The sequence below is a fragment of the Malaclemys terrapin genome, chromosome 3 (assembly GCF_027887155.1).
Source record: "Malaclemys terrapin pileata isolate rMalTer1 chromosome 3, rMalTer1.hap1, whole genome shotgun sequence".
Taxonomy (NCBI): Eukaryota; Metazoa; Chordata; order Testudines; family Emydidae; genus Malaclemys; species Malaclemys terrapin.
In genome coordinates, this window is record NC_071507.1 from 46,862,540 (window position 1) to 46,889,288 (window position 26,749).

Below are 26,749 nucleotides of genomic sequence, written 5' to 3' on the forward strand. Positions count from 1 at the left end.
AGAGGCAATGATTTTTGAGTAATGCAGGTTGATGGGGAGATGCTTTAAGATTAAATAAGTGCTATATAAAGGCTTGTCAGAATGAATTCTAATGTGCTATGAGACATTTTGCATATTTAAGAGTATGCAAAATGTCTTGTACCACACTGGAATTCATTTTGACAAGGCTTTATATAGCATTTATTTATGCTTGTACTCTACTTTAAGGGAAAAGGGATAATGCTTGCTACTCTTTGAATGGAAGTAACAAAAGGTAATGCTTATTGATTTGTTTCCCTCTTATAACAAAAACGAAAAACAAAAAAACAAAACCACAACACAAAAAATAAAATAAAAGCAATCAAAAGTGGAAGCTTGTTTAATATTGCTCTACCATCATCCTGAAAGGCATAATAATTTGAGTTACACATCTGAACTGATTGGAGTTACAGAATCATATCTCCTTTTTGCATTTAACAATATATACAATATAAAATAAATACATTTACACAAATGGACATTGGTTGGAGCACACGGTATGATACACATCACAAAAATATACAGTTGATTGCTTTACAGATGTGAAGCCCATCTACAGCTATTGACATGGTTATTTTACTACTGGCTATTATGCAACTCCTGGATTATTATAAGCAGTTTAATTTTTTTTTGTCCTTTTGCGATCTTTGCACGATACGATTGCCATAAAATGTTTTCCTAGGCAGGTAAACAGAGACGCTTAAATAATTAAAATACAATCACCAACACCCATTTTCTCTTCTATAAGAAAAATAGCAGTTTTAATTTTTTATATCTTTTTTATGTTATCATTTAAATGCAAAATAGTGGAATAAATACAACAATCTGATCTGATTGAAACAAATGTGTAACTTCTGGGAGTCACACAATCATATTGCTTTAAATAAGAAAAAAATAAAAAAATGAAGCAAAAAATAGAAATTAAATCATTATGGCTAAACAGACACCTTTTGAAATTTTCCCAACACTTCACATTAAGTAAGTGGTCTTGAAAGAACTCTCCTCCAGCTAGGTTTAGGATGAACATTATTATAAAGCCTGTGCAGTTCTTTTAGCCATATTTCGGTTAAAGTTTTTACAGTCTTGAGATACTTGTTCTTTTGCAGCTCTAAAAAATTACTAAAAATGAAAACTAATGTTTGCACCGTGTGCCTTTAACACATCTCCATTTTTTGTGTGTTTTTGTATTGTAGTTGATTGGCTTTTGACCCTGAAGCCCAAGTTCTTTAATGTGATACAGCAAAAACAATATTTATATTATATATTTATATATATATACTGTAATTGAACAGTAGTAACTTAAACCCTGCACAAACTATCTGGAAAATAAACTTTTTTATTTTTGCACTCTTACATATATAAATAATCTTATAGAATCAGCACCTTTTTTCCCAGGAGTTGTATTTTTTTTTTGTCATTTTTAAAAGGGATGTGCCAATTTCTGAACTCCTATCACAGCTATAAATTTCAAGTTATTGACCATCTGAATGAATTGCTAATGATGATTTATCTAGAATCACACTACAGTCACTTCTCTACTGAGAAAACACAATCTACAATATAGTCCCATATAGCTAATGATAGATACACAGTATTTTCTAGCACAAGGCTGATGCACCATCAGCCTACTGTATTTGTTTAAAGCACACAAAGTAGCAATAGTTTTGGAAACTTGTCCGCACCAAAAAAGTTTTGCAACAACACAGAGCGAGTTAATAACAACATCTGAGAGATGATTGAATAAAAGCTATATTTACAGCATTTAAAAATTAGACTTATCTATAATCTTGAAATATTCAAAGTTTTATTTCTAAGCTATACATTGGTATTCTATAATAAACTATTACAGAAATTATCCCTTGTTTTGAAAATATTATGATTTCAATGTGTATCTGTTCATAATGAGTACTTGTTTGGAGTTTTGATCTCTTAATTATTACTAGGAAGAACCTTATTACCAGTAAGGAATAGAATATACTACTGTATTCTCCTGAGGAATTGTACATCCAATATTGTCTCTAATTCTACCCTGTGTCTATAAGCACACACCACAAGAATCCAAACACCACAAGAAGAACAAGACAACAGTCTTTGAATGCAACATAAAATTTCAGAAAAGCACAGCAAACATGAAACACTGAAAAGCTGAACTACATTTCTTTTGTTTGTTAGGATTACAATTTTAATTACATCTGTGTACATAGAATAAGGATGTTCACATAGTACAGGGAGCAGCTACTAACACTGGTACATTGGTATAGCATTTGATGGAGGTTATTGTTTATTGGTTATTTAGCGACTGTAGTTTTCTGGGGGCATCTAATTGGCTTATACATTAGATTACACCTCTTAACAGTCTTGAAACTGACTGACTTTCATGCTGTGACAATACTGGTTGAAAAGCACATATATTGATTTAGCTACTTGTTAAAAATTGCCATTTACAAAATAAAGTCTAAATTAATAAAGTGTAGAAGTGTTAAATTCTTGAATTTGGTCAGCAGTCTACTACTCTGATTTCTTAATTTTGCAAACATTGGCATTTGCCGTATTGCCTCTAAGCTAGTATTGGTTCACAGATCTTTGTGTGAGAATGTTATAATTTTGCAAGTAACAAGCAGTATCTCATTCATTTACAACTGAATCAGTTAGAAATCATGTAGCAACTGTACATTTGTACAGTCACGTTCTCTTACCATCTTTATAGATTTGTACTTGACATTAGACTACTCAGATATATTGTAGGTGTAATCTAATCCTTTGAGTCAGTGAACATTTAGTTAGAAACTGGAGCTCATGTTAAGAAACTGGATGTTTTGGACCAGACTGGCACACAACATAAATTGCATCCGTGATAATATGCACCTTCCCTTCAACTATTGCTTTAGTAAGATAAATTCCCACATTAATAAATGGCTGAAAAGTGGTAAAGCTGGTACAAAAAAATCTCCATTAGTAAGAAGAAACAAAACATTTAAAAAAATCTTCCTTCAGGATTCATTTGTCCTTCATTATTGTTCATCATTGTTCAAGCCAGCACAAAAATGCAGTATTTTTTCTCTCTCTTTAGTATTGCATGAATGAATAAAGCTTAAACTATTCCCTGAAAAAGTTACATTGTAGCTAACCTAAGAAATATCTGGAAGACTTGAAAAAACAATTAAGGAATCAAATGGCTGTAACTGATCTAGATGGAAAATGCAATGATAAGAAGCAGCCGATGCATCGTTGCTTAGTTGTCTAATTAGAGACTGCTCCTATGAAATCTAATACTGCATTCAGTCAGTTCGTCGTGTTGTACTGTACTGCAAGGTATGATGGTTCTTTCTTTGATTCCTTTGTCACTGGGGACATTATAGTTCATAATAAGTTCACTGGCATCCATATTATGGATTTCCATCCTTTGGCAGGCCTGGCTTCCATCTCTCTTCAATTAGAGACCTCTTTTAAAAAGTTCAGCAGCAAAGGGGGAAAAAAAAGGAAAAGGAAGAAATAAAAGAACAGAAAAGGAAAACAGAGAAAAGGAAAAAGGAAAACTGCATCAGATAGACACAGAAAAAAAGAGTTGAAAGCTGCTTCACAGTCTTGCTGCTAAATATCAGTGCAGTCATTTTTTTCCTTAATTAAACACTAAGTTTCTTTGCCATTATTATCCTGTTTATTTTCCCTTTTTTTCAATGAGCATGATGGGAAGGCCCATGATGCTTTAGTCAGACCTTGGCCTCCAGCATTTCCAAAAAAAGTTTGTGCATGGGGACTTTGCCTTCCAGTTTGATGTTGTAGAAATGCTGCACGGCCTTAGTGGAGGTTTGCCTCAGAAGTGGGAGAGTCATCAGCATCTTGCCAGCTCGGCGTGGGTCTTCCATATGCTGCCCAGCCTCGTAATCTTGTAGAGCCTCATGTAAGACATCTTGAAGTTTCTGAACTGCTTCAACATCTTCTATGTGCATTGAGTCTACAAAACAAAAGAGCGACATCAGTTTTCAGTTCAGTGTGCCAGAATGTTGAATTACAGTGTGACGGCTCTAGACTGTAACTTGCACTGTAGTAAGTAACCGTACCATAATTATTGATGGATTTGCATGGATTTACATTGTATTTTCCATATTGTTTTAGGGATAAGCTAGATAATTATCCACTTATTTCTATATTGACCTTCAGGAAAATATTTGGGTCTCCTTGTGTAATTATACACATGGAATTGCCATCTGTAAAGGTGCTAAGTTTATGTATATAAAAAAAAAGTTAAAAACTATCTATGCAACTACACAAATAATTTCATACAGTCATTTTCTAGCTACACAGACATTATAGTAATGAAAGGGCAGAGCCCCTCTCAATCACAGCCCATATTGCTAGGTCTGCAAGAATGACTCCCTTCAAAAAGTGTGGCACCAATCCATGGCAATCTCCATGGTTACAGACCGAGATGCCATTGATCAGAAAAACAGAGCCATTGGTCTGTCGCACTGGCTGACACAAAGAAGATGTGCGTGTGCATGTAACGACTTCTTTCCTCCCTCTTGGGCTAGCAAGGAAATTTCCCTCTCAGCCAGTCATCCTTACATAGATTCTAATGAAGTGGTTCTCAAACTGTGGTCTGCAGAACACATATGGGTGGCACTTGGAGCTGTCTCTGCCTCGTAACACTGATATATCCTGCTTGATGTAGCCCGCCCAGAAAGTTTGGATCCTATAGAGTTACTTCTGCCAATTAAACCTTTTAAAAAAATCAACAAACCAAATGCCTCTCTGCATCTTGCCTGGCTACTCTATATCTATCTTTGCCAGCTGTTATCAGATTTGAATAGGAGATCTAACCAAAACACATAGGAGGAACCAAACTGAACTGCCAAGTGACCTGGAAAGATTTGAGCAGTGAAAGCTGCAGGCAACAAAGGGAGATTCAGTCCAAACAAATGTAAAGCCCCAAACAGCACAGATACAAAGCAAGGAGATGTAATCAAGAAACCAAAGCATTGCAACAAAATGGGTGTATTTTAAATTTATAGTCCTAATCCTCTGACTATTTCCTTTAACTATAAATACCACAGGAAAGGTCAGAGATAAATAATGGGAGCTTTGGGGTGGGGGGAAGGGGAAGGTGGTCCACGAAAGAAGTGGTTCAGAGTATGTAAAGGTGAGAGAACCTAATATGTTATCCTGAGGGCAATGATAGGCATTGGGTACATCATTTGCAATTGATTATCCTTCCCTAGAAGTCAAAAAGTCATTCTCCTAAATTGCCTAGATATGGTTTCTGAAATGAAATTTGTTACATAATAATAATAAAATAATAATTTCTCATTCTTTTTGTCTGTGTTAGCTCTTAGTTGCTTTCTTATATCTTCTAACAGGATTGAAACTTAAGGCAACTCAATACTTAGCACAGGGACCTAATAGCCACTTTTTCTCCCTTGCTCCCCAGCAGATGGGAGATGAAGGGGGGAAGAAATGTTTTTTCTTCTGTAACATGTATCAACACCACCATCACCAGAGGACTTATGGGAGGTTGATCTGGGACACCCCCTAACTCTCTAAGGTAGAATGAGTGGCGTTGCCAGGGCTTCTAACCCAAAGTATGGTAGGCCTTAGTGTGCAAGCATTCTTTGATTATATGGGGAGACCAGTTGGATCTCCAGGACAGTTGTCAAAAGTGTGGTGAAAGAAAGAGTAGACATCGGCACTCCCCTCCAGTTATCAACACATAGATGGGTGCATCATCTTAAGAGAGCTTGATAAAATACCACAGCCTTATACACTATTTATCACGAGGGTTAACTCAATCAAATTGTGGCCTTGTTGCCTATTCAGTTAGAGAATGGACCACATGTAACACAACGGCAGATGGGTGCACACTCAAGGAAATCAGTGAAGTTGTGCAAACTTACACTAGGGTTGATTGTGGGGTTGTGAGTCCATTGCATTATAAGAGTATTTCCTCAAGAGGCCCATTAAATATAAAACCCATTTTCATAGCACTGTAGTTTTGATTTTAATTTTTGACTATTTAGCAAAGCTCTTTTTCCAGATGGAACAATGATTAAGTGAAACTTCTTCCTGTAGCCAAAATACACTTATATAATTATTTCTTCTGTTGTATTAAGCAGCATCACTACCTGATGGCTGACACAGCACCTGATTTGTCAGTTTTATCCTACAGAAAATAACAATCTATCAGGTTGTGTGCCATGAGTTTAATTTTTGCAACTCTTACCTATCAAAGTAATTTTTGTTGAAGCATGTGGCTCCATTAGCTTTAATTGGACTATTTGTTTGAGTAAAAGTTACTCAAGTGAGTAACAGTTACAGGACTAGGCCCAGGAACCTGAAGTACAATCCTAGAGATAAGATACAAATTTCCTACTAATTCATGTTTTCTCAGATAATTTCAGCATGTGGGAAATACACCTCTTACTAAAAAGACAGTGTGAAAAAAACACTACAAACACAGGTAAATAAGAGGTTAACAAAGAAAGGTTAATGTTCCATCTTGAAAGAAAGCTGCAAACTGAAAAAAAAAGTTATAGGTCTTGCTCTGAAACAGACAATTATATACAAGTTTGGATCATTTAGCACGTATTACTGATTCTGATGACAGTTTATCTGTTAATTACACATAATGGAGTCCTATGGGGGTTTTACATGTTTAATAATTCTAGGTCTCAGAGAATACATGCCCTAAGAAGCACACACTGCTGAGATTAGATACCGTGCACCAAGGTAGTCAGGTCTAAAAAAATTAAAAGGGAAAAACAAAAACCAAGTATATAAAGGAGGGAGTAAGGATTAAAAAATTTTAAAAGGAAAATCAGTAAAATTTTAGCACTGTTCCCATCACCCAAATCTGCCTTTTTTGCTACTTTTGTAACAACTTCAACTTTCACCTCTTAGTATTAGTATAGAACCAGTTAGTTAATATTATTTACCTGGGACAATGAAAGGTAAATCCCTGAGTACAGAACACACACACACACACACACACACACACACACACACACACACACACACACACACACACAGGTTCTGATCTTAATTATACTGGTGTAAACAGAGTACTCTACTGAATTGAACATTCATAAACAAACACTTCTTGATCATCCACTGGACTCTATTTAAAGTGACTTCTTTGCAAACATTTACACTGCATTTCAAAAGCCAGGTTCTCTGCTGTGCCAAGTTTCTAATTACAGATCCCTGATTCTCTGGTTGGGTTTGGGCTATTCCTAATGGAGTTTTAGAGCAATGTGGGGGCTGCTCTAAACTCTGCTGGCTAATAACAGTCCCCAAGGAAATGTCCATTAACCATAGATTGCTAAATCACAGTGTGTGCAGACTATGCCCCACCATGCCCTCTGCCAGGGCTATGCTTAGGGGCTGGTGTAGGAGCTGGGTATTTTGGCTCTGTGCCAGCTGAGAGCTCTTCCATGTCAGAGAAATTCAGCTTGCCAAATCTGTCTGTTCTCCAGCCAACAGAGGAGCAAAAAGAGGCCATAACATTCTAGAAACTGGCACTAACTGTTTGCCAATTTCTACCCTCTACAAAATTGTCCAGATTATTCCTAACTGGGTAGTTCTTTGTTTTATGCAGCAGATGTGAAGTTTGAATTTCAAAGGGATGGGTGGCAGTCTGCATTGATATATGGGTTTTGTAATATTTTCCTCAGAGAAGTGGAAGACTTTCATTGAAATCAATGGTGATCCTGTAGATCTGTAACAGTGCAGCTCAGATTAAATTCTGGCCATATGACTTTATGAATGCATGCTGCCTGTACATTTTTTCCCTCACACTGAATTTGATTATGAGAAGAAAAAAAAAAACAGCCAGAAAAAATGAAGGTGGAAAGCAAATCAGAATCTGTGACATCACACAGCTGTTACACCCCAGGTTCTCAAACTTTTTCACAGTGTGGACTACATCTTAAGAGAGGGATTGTCTTGCAGCTCCCCTCCTTTCCCATCGGTGACCATATAGCATCCCTGGGGTACACAGAGCAATTGCTTACATGGAAAAGTAATAGTCGCAATGTATTTTTTGCTGTCTTTTAAATCAATTTGGCAGTGGGAAACAAAGTGACCAGCCAACTCTCCAAGGGCCACCTGCGTGTACTCCACAGACAGCCAGTGGTTCATGGGCAGAGTTTGGGCAGCTGTGTCTTGGGAGATATAGAAGTATGTCACAGGAAATGAGGTGAGAACAAATAGTAGCGAGAGATGTTCACAAACAGCTATTAAGATTTCTTTAAATTCTTTGATTTAGCTTGAAAGATTTTAAAATGATTTAATTGAATTACTATAATTTAACTTCCCATTTAGAGAAAAGATGCAAAATCATTTCAGCTTTACTCATCCTAGAGTCTGCTAACACTTAAATGCAAACTCACTAAATCTGTGCTATTTAATTAGACCATGATTCAGCTGGCAGACTGCTCAGGAAAATATTAATCTCGATTAAGATCCTTCTTCATGTTCCAGCCTTGCTGTTTGGCTCTATGTCTCGTTCCTGGTATTAAATTAATGTAGATCTTAATCAGGCTGGCATTTGTTTCCGGAAATAAGGAAAACGGTCCAGAATGTTGCACTGGCCACGCAAAAGTAAAAAGAAATAGCTTCAATAAATATAAAGTGGCAGATACAGAAACTACAACTGAATCCAGAAACAGATTCATTTATCGTTGACAAACCCTGTCTATGCTAGTGGGATGGTGAGGTCAATAAGAATTATTATAATTTAAGGGAACACAGAGGCTATGTAGAGACCCAGAAAGGCTTAATATATCAGATAACATAATAAATAGTTAGATGTTAAGTATAAACATTTTAAATACTCTACCTGTGCCAGGTAAATGAACCTGTGAAAATAAGATTAGAAAAATCATTTTCCTAGTAGACCCCCCCTTGAACATCTCACAATTACCATTCCAAAGGGAAATGGTAAAAATCTACACCCAGATGTGAAATCCTTTCAAACCAGTGCCTAGGTTAACAATTAAATTAAACAGGGACATGAGGATGTGTTGTCATTCAGAAGTGTGCAGATTTTGATCTTAAATGACCTGCAAAAAAGCAGCACAGATTGGTGAGGGTGAAGATTTGTACAGCCAGGCACAGGAACTCATTGATACTATATCAAACACTATGTGCTACTCAGAGCAAGAGATTTCAGTGCTAAAGGGGTGAAAGAGGTTGTTGATCAGAGTGTCGCAATGAAAGAAGGTGAAATCAACAAATTAGGACATCGACTCATTGAGCTCTGCTTTGAGAATCATCTTATCCTTGCAAATGCTTTGTTTCCCCATCACAGCAAGGGAAAATACAATTGGACCTCTTTTGATCAGCTCCACGGAAACTTGATTGATTATATCATTGTGCAGAAAAGAGAGAAAACTAGATCTCTCACCTGAGAAAAACACTACAAAATCCAGATACCAACTCAGATTACCATCTACCTTGTTTAAAATTCAGGTTCCATCTCAAATGCAGAAAACAAACATCTGGTCACCCAGGAATAATCCGAAACACACCACAGAGCATGGAAACTAGCAAATGTTTGGCATGAACCTAAAATGAGGGGAAAGAGACCACTCTAAAATGGTACTTTGTACTGTTTATGTATTTAATATCACTAGGAAGAAAACATGGACCAGATGAAACACATGGACCTCAAATGAAGCATTTCTGCATTTCAAAAAATAGAGGCAATCTAAAGCAAGAAAATAGTAGAATGAATAAAGCAACAGGGATTATGCAGCAGTGAGCAGAAAAGTTCAGATGCTCACAAGACATAATACAGAAGAAAACATCAACAAGTAGGGGGAGAAACTTGACTGAAAGCAACCACCGGGCTATACTGATGGTTCTGTATAAGTACAAGTCAAAAATGGATACAATCAAGTTAAGCAGTTGTAAGATCCTGACAGAATTTGATGAGATCAAGAACAAGTAGAACAGTAATTATAGTGCTTTTAATGCAACTCTAGATAGCACAATCTAAATTTGGATTATGTCTCAAATAAAATGAATTTGGTGGCCTGACTCTTTTCTCTAACTGGAATTAATAAACCAAAACAATATTGCACAAATCCCCACAATTTGCAGTATCTACTTAGGGGTGCGCTGTTCTGAAACTGAAAAATTACTGCATGTTGGGATTGAAATGCATGATAGAGTTGCACGGGGAAACTTGCAAACTTTGCTAAGTGCTTGCCCGCTGCATTATTTATATTTCATTTCATGAGTACTGTTACTCAAAAAAAGTAATATAGCCCCAAAAATGTAAAAAAGAAAGTTTTTTTTTTAAAGTTGAAAGAGATTCTTTATAATCATTAAACAAACTATATTCCTGGTTTGTTTATCTGGCCTCTTCTGATAAAAATCTTCATAATTAAGACTTAGGAAAGCACTTGAACACATGCTTCAATCCATCCTTATTTAGGATTTAAACCTGTGCTTAATTTTGAGTATTAAGCACCCTTCCTGAATAAAGATGATTTCCTGAGTCTGAGGCCTGAGGCTGGATATAGGAATGTAGACAAGTAGAATACTTTCTGCAGCTAAAGTGATTGGGCAAAAATGGTCTGAAGATAGGATTATATCTGATTATAACATTGGGAAGCAGAATTTATCAGCCAGAATATACAAGGGAAATTAAAGAGAAACAAATGAAGAAGTTCTGGTATCCAACGAAGGACAGCTAGGGCATGTATAACAAGCAGAGAGAAAAAAGAATTTCAATCAACACAGAGGTAGTTGGGAATGCACTGATCTGGCCTACTTTTAAGTAGAGACATGAAAGCTGAATTCTCAAGACAGTTTACATGCGGCCCAGATAACGCTGACTCAGGCTCATGGGGTTCAGGCTCCACGGCTGAAAAATTGCTGTGTAGACTTTCAGGCTTGGGCTGGAGCCCATGTTCTGGGACCCTGAACTTCTACACAGCGATGTCTAGCCTAGGGTGATCAGACAGCAAGTGTGAAAAATCGGGACAGGGATGCGGAGGATAATAGGAGCCTATACAAGAAAAAGACCCACAAATCAGGAATGTCCCTATAAAATCAGGACATCTGGTCACCCTAGTTTAACCCCCACATCCCAAGCCCCGTGAGCTCAAGTCAGCTGATCTGGGCCAGCCGCAGCAGGGTTTTGATCCCCATATAGATGTACCCTTGATGTACAGTGGAGAGAATATTTTAAAGATGGTGACAGTGTAACACACAGAGTGTAAAAATGAATTCAAGAAAAACTTTAATTCATGGTAATTAGGGTGTGTGTGCGGATTTATGGTGTCATGAAAAAACAGTACGTTTAGGATTAAAATAAATTTTAAAAGGGGGAAAATTGTCTTTTCTTTTACCTACATTCCAAAAGGAAGCACAGGGTCAGGACAATGAATAAGTAGATGGGACATCTACCAAGGAGAGATACAAAGCATCCGGAGAAGGGGTGATTGCAAGACTGAGTAATAGGACAAGATATTAAAAAAAAGACAAAGCTGCGTGGATAACGTCAAGGGTCCTATTCTTCCACTGCAGGATACAAATAATGGTTTTTAATAACCAATGAGAGTTCCTTGTACTCTCCAGTGGAAAAATAGGGTGAATATAAGCATTTCTATTTCTGCTACTGTGGTTAATATAGTTGCTTTGTAGTCAGTTGATCTGGGTTTGCTTCCTGGCCAATATACCTGAATCTTGCCAGAGGAATCATAGTCTCTTCCAGTGAAGGCATTGGACTGGGAGTAAGGAACTCGGGGTTCCATTCCCAGTGCTGCCATAGGATTGGGCAAGCCACTTCACCTTTTTGTACCTCAGTTTCCTAATCTGTAAAATGGGGATAATGCCTGCCTACTTCATAATGATATGAAGAAAAACTCATTAACATACATGAGGTGCTCGGACACTAGACTGAAGTGCCAGAGAAAAGTCTATTAAATAACAAAATTCTAGCAAATGGTGGCAAACATGGACATCTTCTCTACAAATTGTGAATGGCACCGAGATGAGAACATGGAAGATGAACTGGAGGCAGAAAAGGCATTCATGTATCAGGAAACGCTTACTATACTAGCAATTTCCAATATGTTTTTTAAAGTGGTTCCCACAAATTTTGGTATTTTTATTAGCAGAAGAAATACTAGTATAGTAACAATGACATAAATACAGATTTTATAGGTTTCCTCCAAACGAATTTCAATATTAATGGAAATAATAATACAACGAACAAAATACAACTACAAAAGATGGCATCACTAGAAATTAGATATAGCCTGCTACAATATACCATATAGCTAGTGTCAAAATTGGGCATAAAAGAAGATATAGATTCAATGGAATAGGAAATTTATATTGTTCTTCCAATTAACTTTTACATGGGAACACTATTTAACACTAACAAGCCTCTGCTCAGAGTATGTAATTTAGGTGAAGGTAACGTTTGACAAGTTAAATCCTAGAGATGAGCAAAATTTGCCACTGGCATAAGTGGGTGTGTAACTTCATTGATATCAACATTTGTCTGTGTTATGATGTATAACAGACTCCCTGATTCTCTCTCTCTCTCTCTCTCTTTGGGGTGGGGTGTATTAAAAGAGCTCTTCTTTAGAGCTAGATCAAGTAGGAGAACAGTGATCATGATGGGGACCAGAAAAGGTCCCTCTGCTGCCTCTGAAATGGAGCAACTATGCACCCAGTGCTGAGATACAGGGGCAAATTTTCAACAGAGCTCAGATTTTTCAGGGCTCAAATCTCATTTAGGCACCTAAATAAGGGCCAGCTTTTCAATCCTGCTGAACTCTTTAGAAAAGCTGACCACTTACTTTGGTGCTTAAATGGGAGCTGAGCTGTTCTGGAAAAGTCTGACCTGAAGGTACAGTCTAGTTGAGGTTGTTACTGGTTAAGCAATTCCAAAAAACTGCTCTCCTGGATCTTTCTATTTGGTATTAATCAATACACAAAAGCACATCATGCTACCACATGGTCACCTTTTATGTGTGTGTGTATGCACAAGTAACTCTGTGTATATACACACTCAAACACGATACAAACATTTCATCTTTCCTAACATCTGAGAAACTAATTGGAACATGAATATTTTGGAAAATGTTCACAGTTATTTCTCTATGTGAGTAAACAAAGTGCTCATTGGTGCCAGATTGTTTCCACTGAGCAGTGTACAGTTGAACACAGGGAATTTTCTTGCAGTCATTTTGAGGTACCTGTCCGTCTTTATGTGTGCTTGGAAGGAAGGAAGGAAGGGAACAGTGATATCGATAGGACAACCATTAATAGTAAGTCTCTTCTCTGGTATTAAAGCATAAAGAGTGCATTAATTATTATTGAATCAAGCCAGATGTTTAAAACTAAGCTGTTAATTTAGATGAATGTCATATCAAGCACTGCAGGTCAAAAAAGAATTACTGAAATCATGACTGTAAACATGCTGAACTGTGTGTACAAAATGTGAAAACATTTATGCTGTTATGTAGATAAACTATAGACTCTTCCCAGACTTTCTATGCATTCTGTTTTTACCAATACTTATAAAAGATTGTTCTTTAAATGAGAAGTACAGACATATGATGTCTAGGGAATTGTAGAAGCAGAACTATAATGGTCATTCAAAAGTGAAAACTTGCTAATAGTTACCACACAGCACTACCTGAAATATAAAATTTTCCCTCTGCTCTTAGTATAGGAAATAATGGTGGTATCTTAGATACCATTCTACAGAAACTGTTGGAAAATGGTGAAATTTTAATGGTATCAATGGCATATACTGTAGGAGAATTTAAGATTGAAAGATTTGGTATTTTATGACACTTAGATTTGTCAATCCACACAAATAGCTTGTGGTATTTACTAAAAACAGAATCCAATCAAGGTTAAGGCAATCCAAAATTTGTTTTCTGCTTCTGAATACCAGCAATGAAAATGGTATGTTGTTGAATCATAAATCACTAAATACAGATACTGTGTCAGAAACCCCTTATTGTCTATTATTTACATTAGAGTTAACCTGGGATTCTTTTTAGACAAGATAGATGAGCCAAAAACATATGAAATCTGTAAGATTCCTTGTGGTACTTGATCTTTTTTCCCTACAGATATATAATATGAGTCCATTAATGTTAAGTTGGGAGAATAAATATCTGAATAACACTAGAATTGCTTGAAGAAAGAAGAGGTGATAACAACAAAATGTATTTAAAACCAAATTATTAAATGATTATTCTTAGAATTGCATTTCACTCTAGGATATCTATTATAGTTGCATTTACATTAATCAAGGTCATGGTTACGTAAAACGGAACTACTCTATTTTGTCTAGGAAAAAGCTTATACTGTACTTTTAGTAGAATTTGCAATCGAAACATTAAGGGTTTGATTTTCTGTAATGACTTGTAATTTTGTAAGTGCAATTCACACCTACAAATTAGTGTGATAGCAATTGGTAGAAGTTTGACATCTAACTACCTGAGTTGCATGTGCAACCTACTAAAACTAGAGATTGGTTTGACCTTTTCCTGAAAATGATACTCGAAGAATCCAATCCTGAATTCCTGCTCAGATAAAACTCCTGCTTACGTCAATGTGTGTTTTCTTAAGTAAAAAGTTCAGTGGGACTACTATGCTAAAGAGCTTCTAGGATCAAGATTCGGGCCCTTAGTAACTAAAATGTAACTAACAATATAAATACCATTAACACAAAGCCAAGTTGGTATTAGGTAGCTGATATGCATTTTAAATCCTTTTCACAATAGTTTAGTTTCAAGTCAGCATATAATTTTATTAAAATATGGGGAGGAAATGATTTCATTTTAACTTGCTTTGAAGTTACACTGCACTATATTTGTTCACATTACCCTGGATGTAATTCCCATTGAAGTTGATGGGAATTGGAGTAACTTAAGCTACAGATGAATTTGGTCCACTATATGTAGCATGTATAACTAAACTTTTTGGATGATATCTTATGCAGTTATCCATCATGTCTTTTTTATTGAATAACCTATAGAAATGTTTCTTAACCAAACAGGCTAAGAATTATAAAATAGCAAAAATAAATAAAATAATAAAACTTCTCAATTTAGACCCCTAAATGACCATAATTTTGGTGTTTTGCACCTGGAATATAATCTTGGGGGAAACCTTTCCTATATCTATGAAGTGTTTTGAACTCAATATTCAGCTTGCTCTAAAATAAATCATCTTCCAAAAAGAGACTTTGACCATTGAATGGCATACCAGAACCATTCTGTGTAGGGTAAATAAAAAGGACACATACAAATTAAGAAGATTCAATAAGGGGATGGAGGATATTATATAAAGAAACAAATGGTGTTTTGGTTTTGCATTTTTTGAATTATATTTCCAATTAAAAATGCTAAATAACATTACAAAGACAAATAGGAAATTACAACTTCATTGTTGAAAACAATTTCCCTCCTATCAGTCTGAGGATTCATGCATCAATATTGTAGATGAACTGTTAATTACAAAATCAATTAAAAAATTATTTCTAAAAACAGTCACGCGTCCTGACTCTCAGGGGGGCAATTTGGGCAGAAGGTCTCATCTCACTAGGACCGCGCCAAATCACAAGTCGTCATCCACAAGTAAGCAAAAGCAATCTGGTTTTTCATTTTTCAGCGCGGCTGAGCCCAGCCTGAGATTGATCGTCACATATGGCCCCAGAAAACAAACTGTCAATACCTTGAATGCTGCAGAATTTGAACAAATAGCCGTCCGCCCATTCAAGCCACTCATTGCATCCCATTTAACAGATTTTATTGACAGTTTCCTTCTTGTAATTAAAGGGAAAACTACTGGCCAGCAACCAAGATAAAGTTCAAAGATAGGGTCAAAACAAAAGCAGATGGAGGGGCACGGTGTGACTGTCAATGGTACATAGCATCAGAGCACGTTATTGACACACAGGTATCTAATGATCGGCACGTCATTAAAGAGAGATCTATCCTGAACTTTATGCAAATGATAGAAGGGACTTAAGACCATAATAAAGCATTAGGGAGACAAAAGGAAAAACAACAAAGCACAAACGATTTTTACTTATCAGACACTGTTCACTGCTTCAGCACTTTTACATTCAAATTTAGAGAAAAAAATACTTTCTGCAATTCTTAACCCCTTCTGCACAGGTAATATCATTTAGTGAAACTTTACTAGAATAATAGAGGATTCATATGGTAAAGCATAGCCCCTGTATGATGAGAATGGGAGTTTCCCCCCTGCAACCAACTCTGGGTTCACCTTACCAATACATTTAATAGGTGTATTCAAGGAAATCATATAATGCATATAGTCATGCATCCATCCATTCTATTCAGTTTAAGTGAAAGTCTTATCTGGATTATGAAATGGATTTAGTAGAATAAACGTCTATATTCATTTGAAAGGATCTCTGCTTGTGTAATACCTTCCAAATTATCCAGTGTATTATTCTTTACTGCATTAGGAATATATTCCACAATGGCTTAAAACCATAAAGAACTTCCTTAATTTGAACTACCTTGTTTATAGCCTTTCCGTATAAGAGCCACAAAAACTGAAGGTCCAATTAAGAATTACTTATTCCTAAACATTGTTTAGAACAACCATGCAGAAGATACTATGGGAAGGAAAAAAGTGACGTGAAAAAAATGTAGCAACCATCATGACAAACTGCCAACCTGAATTAGCAAGCGCTATAGCTTTGAGGGTCACAAACTCTTCTTTCTCCAACTTCATGCTCTTGTATTTCTTTACCAGCTGCAGGATGGCATTGTTGAGGTCAAGAAGGCCTGCTAATTTGGACTGGTCTTCATCCATAATATAATCTTCAGCATAGACAAGCTCATCCTCAAAAGAAAGTGATCGGTACACTACGCCCAGGATCAAAATCTCCATCCAAGCACTCTGCAGAAGGCTCATCTGGTCAGCCAGAGACAAAGTGGAGAATCCTAAACAGCAAAAAAGGGCAGGGGAAAAATATTAAATAGGTTCAAATGCACCATAACTCTGCATTACAACTTTCCCTTTTTGTTTTGTTTTTATGTAAGTTATGAATCAATATATATGGATTCCACTCTCCCCCTCTGCAAGATCAATCAGCATAAAATTAAAGGGCTTCTAATCAAGGTAAAAGTTAGAAGCAAGCCTGAATTTGTATGCATTTTCTGTAGGAGTTGTATTAATTCTGAGGAGTTATAACAGCAACGTAAAATGGTTTGCACTTTCTCTTCTCAGTAGAAACATTCTAAAATCTAATGCTATGAGGCTCTGATCTGATGGCATCTAACAAGCTAGATAATAAAAAATCTAGGTTCAAAGGGCTTTTATTAGCAGAAGCTTAGTTCTGTTCATCACTGCTGTAAAGAGAATGAACTAATGTCTTCAGAGGCCCCCTTTAAACCAAGGAGCATGTTTTCGAAAAAACTTTTTTAAGAGGAAAGATTTTATGCCTTAATAGAATTAAGGTGATTATCACAATGAGCAAAGAGCGCTTTGAACTTCAACCTCAGCAGAAAGAGAAGTAAGGCCTATCCTCTTCAGAAAAGACGCTAATTACTTCTGTAATGGCTTCTGCCTCTACTACGGTAGCTGAAATAACAGGATGGCACATTAAAGTGCCAAGTGAATAGTAATCACACCATCATTTTTGAGAGGGAGAGAGAAAATTTAATAATGCCTCTTAATGAATTTAAGTTTTGCCTTCTTTTTTTTCCTGCTCTCTTTCCTAATAGGATCACTAAGGGCAAGTATCTTTACTGTCTTACCTTTTCAAGCTCTTGTTTACAGTAGCTGTTAATTTATTATATCAAACTGCTAATATCCCCAATCACATTAGGAGCTACAGAACAATATGGGAGAGGAAGTGATTTCCTGGCCTGTTGGTGAAATGTAGTAGTTTGCCAGTTGGCACCATCAACCACAAGTACTTAATAAAATCATCAAAGGGGATTAGTCAAGCTTTTCTTAAGGGGGTCTTAAGACATGTCTGAAGCTTTCATGTAGTTGTTTATGGAGCTGCTTACATGTTCTTTGACAGGGTTCCTGCTGCAAGAAGAGTCTTTGTCATTCGACTATACTTAAACGCATTTCCCTTCTGTTTTGAAAGTCTGGATTTACATTTCAGTAAGAATATAACAAACTGGCAAATGTACACAGGTGTCTGCTACAAATTAGTAACGAACCTATTACATTTTTTTTATTAATGCATCTAAAGCAACAAGCATCCATAAAAACTGAAACACAAAACTGGCTGCTCTCTCTCGTTTTCATTTTCTCATACTGTCTTTTGTGCCCAGTGATAGAATTGTAGTTCCCTGCCTTCAAAACAAATCCAACAAAAATAGCAAACAAGAAGAAACCTTGAAGAGGTGAAAAAAGAGAACACCACATCTGTGATTAAAATAAATAGGATGGAAAGGGAAAGGAAATAATCATTTGAAAAGTCTTAAGGAGGAATGTATGCTTTCAATTAGCTTTCATGTTTCTGTACCTTTCCCTTCTCTCAAGAACCAGTTTTTCTGCAGTAGCAGATGGACAGAGAATGTAGCCTGCAGCACCGTCCTGTGACAGCCCTATTCTCCCTTCCAGACACTGCTGTTAGTAAATAGATTTACACATTCTCCAATCTCCACACATCTTTCTGCCGAATAATTAAAAGCAGGATGATTAGTTTATTGAGTGGAAGGAGGAACTTTTTTATTGAGGTCCATCCACGATTTTATCAGGGCCAGCACTTTTACGGTTGTCATGAGGGTGCAGGCATCCAATTTTTCTTATCTGCCTGATTAATACAAACGCTGTTTCAGGACGCATTAATTAACAGATACAAATCTACGTTCTCATGGAAGGATCAATACAGAGAAGAAAAGAGGCATCAATGTGAATTTAGTGCTGATGATGGAGAAGGCACTCTATTGACATTTACGTGCATGGAAACTTTAAAGTTGCAGTAGAGCCCCTTTGTCCCTGTGATTTACAAATGACCAATTTTTTAGCCATAACAATGTTTCACACACTTCTGAGGGGTTTAATTAAGCAAAATGCAATAAAATCAGTTTTGATTAAACAAAGTTTAACTTGCATTCACCTCCTTTCTATTTTTCTCAAAGCTCTCAACTTCCTTCTTTTATTTACTTATCTACTTTTGTACAAGAGTTTTTACAAATTACAGTGCGTTTCGATACCACATTTATCGCGTGTCATGATAAAAGGAAACCACATACAACCTTTATGAAAAAAATGAGGACACTGCCTGTGATTTACTGTGCAGTACTTATGAAGAATGCATCTTCTGCAGAGGCATTACAGATGCTAAGGTTTTTCACAGGAAATGTTTAAAAATCAACACAAATTATTATATCAAAGAAACTGACAAATATAAATCACAAAATTCTACTCTTTACTAATAAAACAAATATGCACGGTCATTTCCTCCTCTGTTAAAAGCAACTTTTGCTTGAAAGTCTGCTCAGTGAAAGCCTATTTTAACTCTTAGGTACAACCCTTCACGGGAAGTAAAGTTGAATCTTGTAGTATCTAACCTACGGAGTGGTTTTTTGTTTTTGTTTTTTTGCCAGAATATTTGGAAGCGTAAGACATGCCTATAGTACAATACAATTTTCCTTTCACTGGACATTCAGCATATCACAGTAAATGACGGGGTTAAGAAGGGATATGTGTTTACATAGTGAGATCTTTTTAAAATTGAGACCCCTATTCCGCTATCTCATCGAACTCTGGTCCTGACCCTACAAACCTTACCCGCATGAACGCTCTCTATTTATGTTCCAACTCCTACTTCAATGAATCAATCAGGACCAAAATTCACTCTAAATTTTGAGCAGACGTTCCAAAATTTGGCCTTCTATTTGCAAATATAGGAACATTTTTTATGAAAAATATATTTTAATTATACCTAATATCCAGATGTAGTGACAGCACCAGTGTTACTAACTAAAGTCACAATAAATAGATATATGAAGTGTTTTCATTAGCAATACTAACCTAAACTAATAACCCAAATAATAATTTGTCCTAGCCTGAAAGAATATTAACCCTGTTTTCTGACAAGTGACTATTTTCTATTCAAAATGTAATTATTTGAAAAGAAATCCCCAAACTATGTATAAATACATGTCAAGCTATCTGAACTAGTTACAGGCTTCTAGCTCACAATAGCGAACTCTTTTCAAATAGATATAAGAGGTTGCATTATGGTTGTGTTGCTGAACTTTATGTAGTGCGTTGCATGGGTCTTTAATCCCTGGTGTTTGACAGGTCATAGTTTAAAATGTTCAGCTGTATTATGGCTTTTAAAAATGCACTTATATTGTGGTACTTTCCCTCCCTCCTTCCCAGCTTGGACCATTCCATGCATATTGGTGACAACTTTGATCTCTCTTCATCTCCTTCCCCGAGTCAGTGCCATTTAATGTATCTCAGGCATTTTGCTAGCAGAATGACTCTGTACCTTGACCTGCAGTTAAATAGCATGTTTATCTGCAATACAGTGTGCTCCAAATAAACCAGATGACAGTTTGGAATAACGTCATTTGGAAGGATTGAAAAGCTTCTCAAGAGTCAGGTACCCCCGAGGTAATAAGCTTGAAGGAAGCATGTTTTGTGCCAACCCTCCTGCCATCTTCTACTAGACGCTCATGTGCTTGACAATGATGCCATGGGCACTTGTCAAGATTTTTTTTATTTTTGCCTGGCAAACTGATGCACTTTGCAGTCAACTTACAAAAAAGGCTAAGCATTTGAAAGTGTGAAGGGCAAAAAATATCTGACGGCTAGTCTTCAAAAATACACTTTCATTTCAGAAAGTATAAATGTTTATTTCCTGACCTGAGTGTTGACAGAAATAGGCTGCAGTGCAGGCATATGAATTTAACCCCTGCTAGGCATTCTTTTCAGTGCCATTTTTATAAAGCTGAGTGCAAGCATTGTAAATCTACAGGGTGTCTCATAATATCAGTTAGCAATGGCATTGATTTGCTGGTTACAGTTGTTGGATTTTTGGGGGGGGCGGGTGGGGAATTGTAATGTTTCTCCCTCTAAAAATAGCGACTTTTCAACACACAGTATATCACACTCAAACTGTAATTATGCCATAATGATTCACTGCGATCACTAAGTGTGCATTGAGAGAAGGTTGATTGAGCAACTTAGCATATGCTTGATTTTTCCTTTCACATACCAATAAACCCAGTGCTTAGAGGAAGTGAGGAATAAATAGGTAACAAAGGCCTTAGCGTTTTTATTATGTGTCCTTCCACTAACAAGAAGCTGAACTATACTATCCACAGTATTGGGAGTTATAAGCCATGGTTACATACAGATTTAGCAGACTTCTAAATGGGGCTATTTAATCCATTGCTCTCTTCAAATATCGGCACATGTAGCACTTCCTTTCTATTTCAGATCACACACAGCTCCATGCTAAGCAGGGTAAATCTTTTATATTTCTGAAGACCCTTTCCTCTACTTCATTAAGATGGACTTCGTGGACACTAACTCACTAGGGGCTAGAGTGAAGCAGCTGCAGATGGTCAAGTGCCAAAGCACGATCTGTAGCATATACAGAGCACTATGAGAACTATTTTACAAAAAGAGTGTCGACAGTTCTCCCTGCTATTATTTTCACAATTAAGCATTTGATGCCTAACCCAGGCTACTCCTTCTTAAACCCTTGTTTCTTTTGCTTCACATTAAACTAGATTTATTACATCAATAGTATTTGTTTATAAACCAGGATTTTTTTTTGTATTGGATACCAAAATAATTGACAAATCTGGAAGTTACTGATGTTTATTGATAATCTGGCCCCAATTACTTCACCGTTTGTTTCCATGTTTTTGTGTCTATGAGCAAAATATTCCTCTAGTTTCCAATGTATTATACTTCAAATATCTTGATTTACATTTTTTATAATCAAAGCTGTGCTTTAAAATGACATGTTCACTAGCGTGTTGCAAATTCAATAGATTTCCACAGTTGAAATATCAGGGTTTGGATTTTTAAATTATTTATACTTAATTTTGATAGATTAACTTCCTTCTAAATGTTTTGTGTGTACTGGTGTTTCCAGTGCAATTTCCTCATTTCAAAAATGATGCATATTCACCATTGGCTGAAAGAACAAAACCAAAGTTTTCAAAGCTATGGCTTATTTCTCTCTCTCTCTCTTTTCCTGCAAAGCAGAATACTTTATCTAGTGTGCTTGGCTTGGGATTCAAACTATCAATGGTGGGCCAGATTTTTATGTCTGTTGCACTAGTGTAAATCTGCAGTAATTCCACTTCATTCTGAAATCCGAATCTGGCCTAACAGGTTTCCAGATTTGTTACTGTAGGACTATTGTCCTCTCTCCTTTTCATATACATTCAATACTTGTCTAGATTCAGCCTGGGACTCCCACGGATATAAACCCTGGCAGAGGACTCCAGCAGCAACATTTCTGCTATAGGAACATGGGGTTGTTTAGACACGATTAGGGCAGCTGGGGAAAGGTACCTAGGTAGCACTGACTCCGACTTAAAGCTGTTCTCTTCCCATTGAGGAAATCCCACGGAGAGCAGGAAGCATTAATAGTATTCTCCTTTAGAGTAAATACTCCCCTGACTTCCAGGCTCCTGAATCGCATAATTCATGTAATCCCATTTTTAAAAGCACAAATTTACCTCATTGTAGTCTATAAACATTTTGGCCATTAAGCAGATCACCAAATGCAGCTGCAGTACTTTCACTCTGATATCATGTAGTAGTATCAGGTAGTATCATCACCTATATTTTATAGATTGTAGCCCCAGTTTGTCTCCTGGCAGGATAGTACAACTCCACTGACTTCCAAAGACTTAAATTTCATCACACCAGTGTTGAATTTGGGTCCCAACAGTACATGTTGGTTCCTCAACTTGAAAATATCTGTCACAGCTGTTTGCTTCATGGCAGTCTTCAAAACAAACCCTTGGTATTGAAGGTAAGCAACTGCACATGGTGCCACAGCAAGATGGAGTCTGACAACAACTGAAGATTTTCTTGTGGTAAATATCAGATAAAGCTAAAAGCGCAAACATGTCAAAACTGTAAGTCAAGACCAAATACACAAGCATAAAGACAGACTTTATCCTGCCTTTCTGGACAAATTTGAAATGTCATAGTAACATTGTATGTTTAGGGACTAGTTTGTAGCATTATGGACCAAAGTTCTCTCTCACTTGCATTTGGCCCCATGACTTTTGCACAAAACTAAGAAAAAATGATCAGTTTGTCCAACTGATGCTTTGTTACAGAGGATAAGTTGAGCTTCTCCCTCATGAATATAATGGGGAAAATAGGTGTGCTAAGGTAAGAACTGGTTTCGGCATCTGTAAACTCAGATCCTTGTCTGACCACACCCTCCATCTCATCACGCAGTTTGGAAGTTATAGTGTCTGCACTACGAGTTCTGATTGCCATCTGCTAGTTTTGCCTTGGGGCAAGGACAGCGGATAGATAGATTTCACAACAAGTGTGTCTGGGGGCCAATTTGAGTCTCCTAAAAAAGGCCCCCAGGTATCTTCAGAGTCTAATGTTGTCTTGGGCCAGCCCTGTTCATTTTTCTATTTCTTATTTAAATATACATCTATATTTTTATCTGTTTATGTAAGTTCTTATAAAATATTAATTTATTTTATTTTATAACACAGAAAAATGCTGACCATAAGCACTGTTGAGTAAACCTTACTGATAGGATGGCAAGTGCCAAACAGTAGATTGAGAAACCTTGGGCTTTTATCACAATGCTACTTTCATCTCACTGAAACAACAGCAGATAGATGGGTTGGCAATAAAAATGCATTCACACTGCGTGTCCATCTCAATCCATTAAGAACAATGGATTCTCACTAAGCAAATATTCACTTGTCAGAAGTATTTGCAACACTGGATTCATTCAGCAGGACTAAGTAAGTGAGGTTCACAGCAATTTAAAAGCAGCAAATTAGACATTTACAAACAGTGAAGATGCTTCTTGTCTAGCGTGACCTTTCACTCAGACTGTACAAGAAGGTGTTAATGTAATTTAAATGCCAGTTAGAAATATTTCAGTTTTGTTGTCTACTCTCTATCAAACCTTACATAATAATTCTAAAGAGGAACAATTTAAGTTTGTAATTTTTTTTCACACAGCAGGCTGCATTCCTCATGTAACTTATTGTAGTTCACAAGCATGTAGTTGTTTAAATCAGAATTATGTCCCAGAAAGAAAAGAAATGTGTCCATATCTATATATCTTTTAGTTTCTTGCTATTTCCAGTTACAGTACTAATTCTTGCAAGTTTTTCTTTAAGACTAACAGCTTAATAGCAGCTTGAAAGTGTCACAGAAAGGAACCTTTTATCTGACTCCATACTAGCCTTTTCAATTGCTATCATTCAGCAATGTGACAAGTTAGATGTAACAAGTTAGCCATAGTTGCCTGGGGACAGATTTGGTAAGCCCTCCATGTGTGGCACTCCCTTTAGTGGGGGTTCCACACACAGAAAGCTTGCAACATTGGACTCTATTTCCCTCACCTGTAATTTCACACCATACTAACTTAGTATTCTGATCTCAAAAAATTAAGAAAAAAATAGGTTTAAACAATTAAAGAGCCTGATTCTCCTCTCACACTGATTTCACCACTGGAACACTACAGATTCCAAACAGGGTTATGCCAGATTTATACTAGCATGAAATGAAACCAGAATCAGGTCCAACGCATACATTTTGATTCATCATTGAGTGCTATGAGAACAAGGGGAAAAATAACTGTAAAGAAGAAAGGGATTATTTTTCCTTCCTACTTGCAGGATGGTATGTGAAAACACTTGTGTGCTACCTTTCTACGCTGGTGATTTTAACTTTAAGATATCGCCAATGGAAGAACTCGAACATTCAGGTGAGTAGTACAGTGTGGTCTACTACAGTTGTAGGTCTCCTGAAGGGAGAGCAATCCTAATGTAAAGAGTCCTGGGTATGGCTGTTTTTGAGTACACCAGTATGTACAATCTGATTTGTTTGTTTAAAGTTAACATTTGCAGGTCTTCAACTCATGATCTTTAAACATGGTTGGGTCACGGCTACCTGAAAGAGTGTCTCTTCATCTGTGTAAAGCTGCTGCAGGTGAGATCAATTTATGTGCTCCTACTACCATATCAGTTTCTAAATATGAACAGGTGTGAACCAGGGGCAGAACATTTTCAGTGGAATTTGCTTCTCTAAATAGTCCAAGACAGCCTGAGCTTGTTACCCTTCCGGCTAAGGCATTTAAACGAGAGAGAGAAAGGAGTAGGTCTATATTTATGATGCTGATAGTTTGCTTTGGGTGAGTATACTATATAAAAAGGCCCAAATTTTGAAACCCACACTCTAATTTTGCACTCATTTTCCCTTAGTGAGTTGTGGATGCAAGTATTAGAATTCAGACACATTACTAAGAGATTTGCAGGTGCAAATGTCATTTGCGCCTGCAAATCATGTAGATATCACCGTTGCATCTTTTGTGCTTATAAATGATTGTAGATGCAAAAATGCAGGTACAAAATTAGAAGCTGGGTTGAAACCTCGTTGAAAATTTTGCCCATAAAATGGCCAATTTGTTTAACATGGAAAAGCCATTACGGTATATGCACGTCCCACCAAGTTGTAATGAAACATTTTATATGGTTTTCAACTTGCCCGAATTAAACTGCACACTCACACAGGTCCCACTGATTCAGGACTATCTAAGTACACATTGGTGCGACAATGGGCAAGGGATCAGGTCATATATCCTCAGACAATGGGAGTAACTCACACACTTCCATTAAGATTGCAAACGTTCTGATGTTGCCATTCTGATATAATGAAAAAACAGATACACACAAACCAGCACCAGAGCTGGCTCCCTTGCTCATAGTCTCAGCATGTGTTGAATGAGCATGGAGACTGAGTAATTCTGACTCCCTACAAATAGACTTTCCCAAATTTTCCTAAAAAGAACATGAAGAGAAAAAAAATTGAAGAAAGTGACAAAACAAGAACAACAAAAGTCATCTCCTGGAGACATTTGTATTGCCTTAGTTAGCATCACAATGGTTCCAAATTTCACAGACAGGCAACAAAACTAGAATATTCAGAATTAAAGCTTCTTAAACCTTCCTACATTCACACAGACTTGCAGATATTGTAGGGTCTGAAAATAATTAGGGGCCATGGCACTCATATGTGCTGCAAAGACTGGGCACAATCGATTGAATTGAAGATGGCATGAAAAGCCTTCTCTCTGAATTTCTTAGTGTTTTTTTGTTTGCTTGCTTTTTCATCCGCTTTCAAAATCAGATTATAAATGTTAGAAGGGGAGGGGGCTTTGTATATGTGTATTATGAGCCACAGTTTACTGATAAACTCTACTGGGTCTACTTTGAGTGCTCTTTGGCTCAAACAGTGTTAGGTCATTACTGTCTGACTTTCACTTCTCTAGGGAAGCAACCAGTCATTTCCTCATTGAGAACAGTGGCAATCCCTGGTCCCTCCATCTTTCCATCTGGCAAAGTCAAATTTCCAGGAATTGCCCAATCTGGTTATTATGAAGCCAGTGTTGGAATGTATTAGCATACAGCAATGGCTATGCTTACAACACAATCAATGTACATAAATTAAGCCTGCCTGTGCTGTGACAGCTATGTGTGAAAAGCTTTCATAGAATCATAGAATATCA

General features: G+C 36.7%; 1 protein-coding gene and 1 long non-coding RNA gene across 10 annotated transcripts in view; one reads left to right on the forward strand and one right to left on the reverse strand.

Moving 5' to 3' along the window:
• Positions 1–342: 342 nt before the first annotated feature.
• ESRRG (estrogen related receptor gamma) overlaps positions 343–26,749 on the reverse strand; it is a 472,761-nt gene continuing 446,354 nt past the window's right edge. For all 9 annotated transcript variants that reach the window (XM_054022558.1, XM_054022561.1, XM_054022562.1 and 6 more), the window contains exons 6-7: positions 16,707–16,976; positions 343–3,973 (exon numbers count right to left, since the gene is read on the reverse strand). In XM_054022558.1, coding sequence (XP_053878533.1) covers positions 3,729–3,973; positions 16,707–16,976 — 515 coding nt within the window. In that variant the 3' untranslated portion in view covers positions 343–3,728. The remainder of the gene's footprint in view (positions 3,974–16,706; positions 16,977–26,749) is intronic.
• On the forward strand, positions 13,222–25,156 carry LOC128834087 (uncharacterized). The gene is made up of 3 exons (XR_008444385.1): positions 13,222–13,304; positions 24,861–24,949; positions 25,079–25,156. It is a non-coding gene; the product is annotated as an uncharacterized LOC128834087 (long non-coding RNA).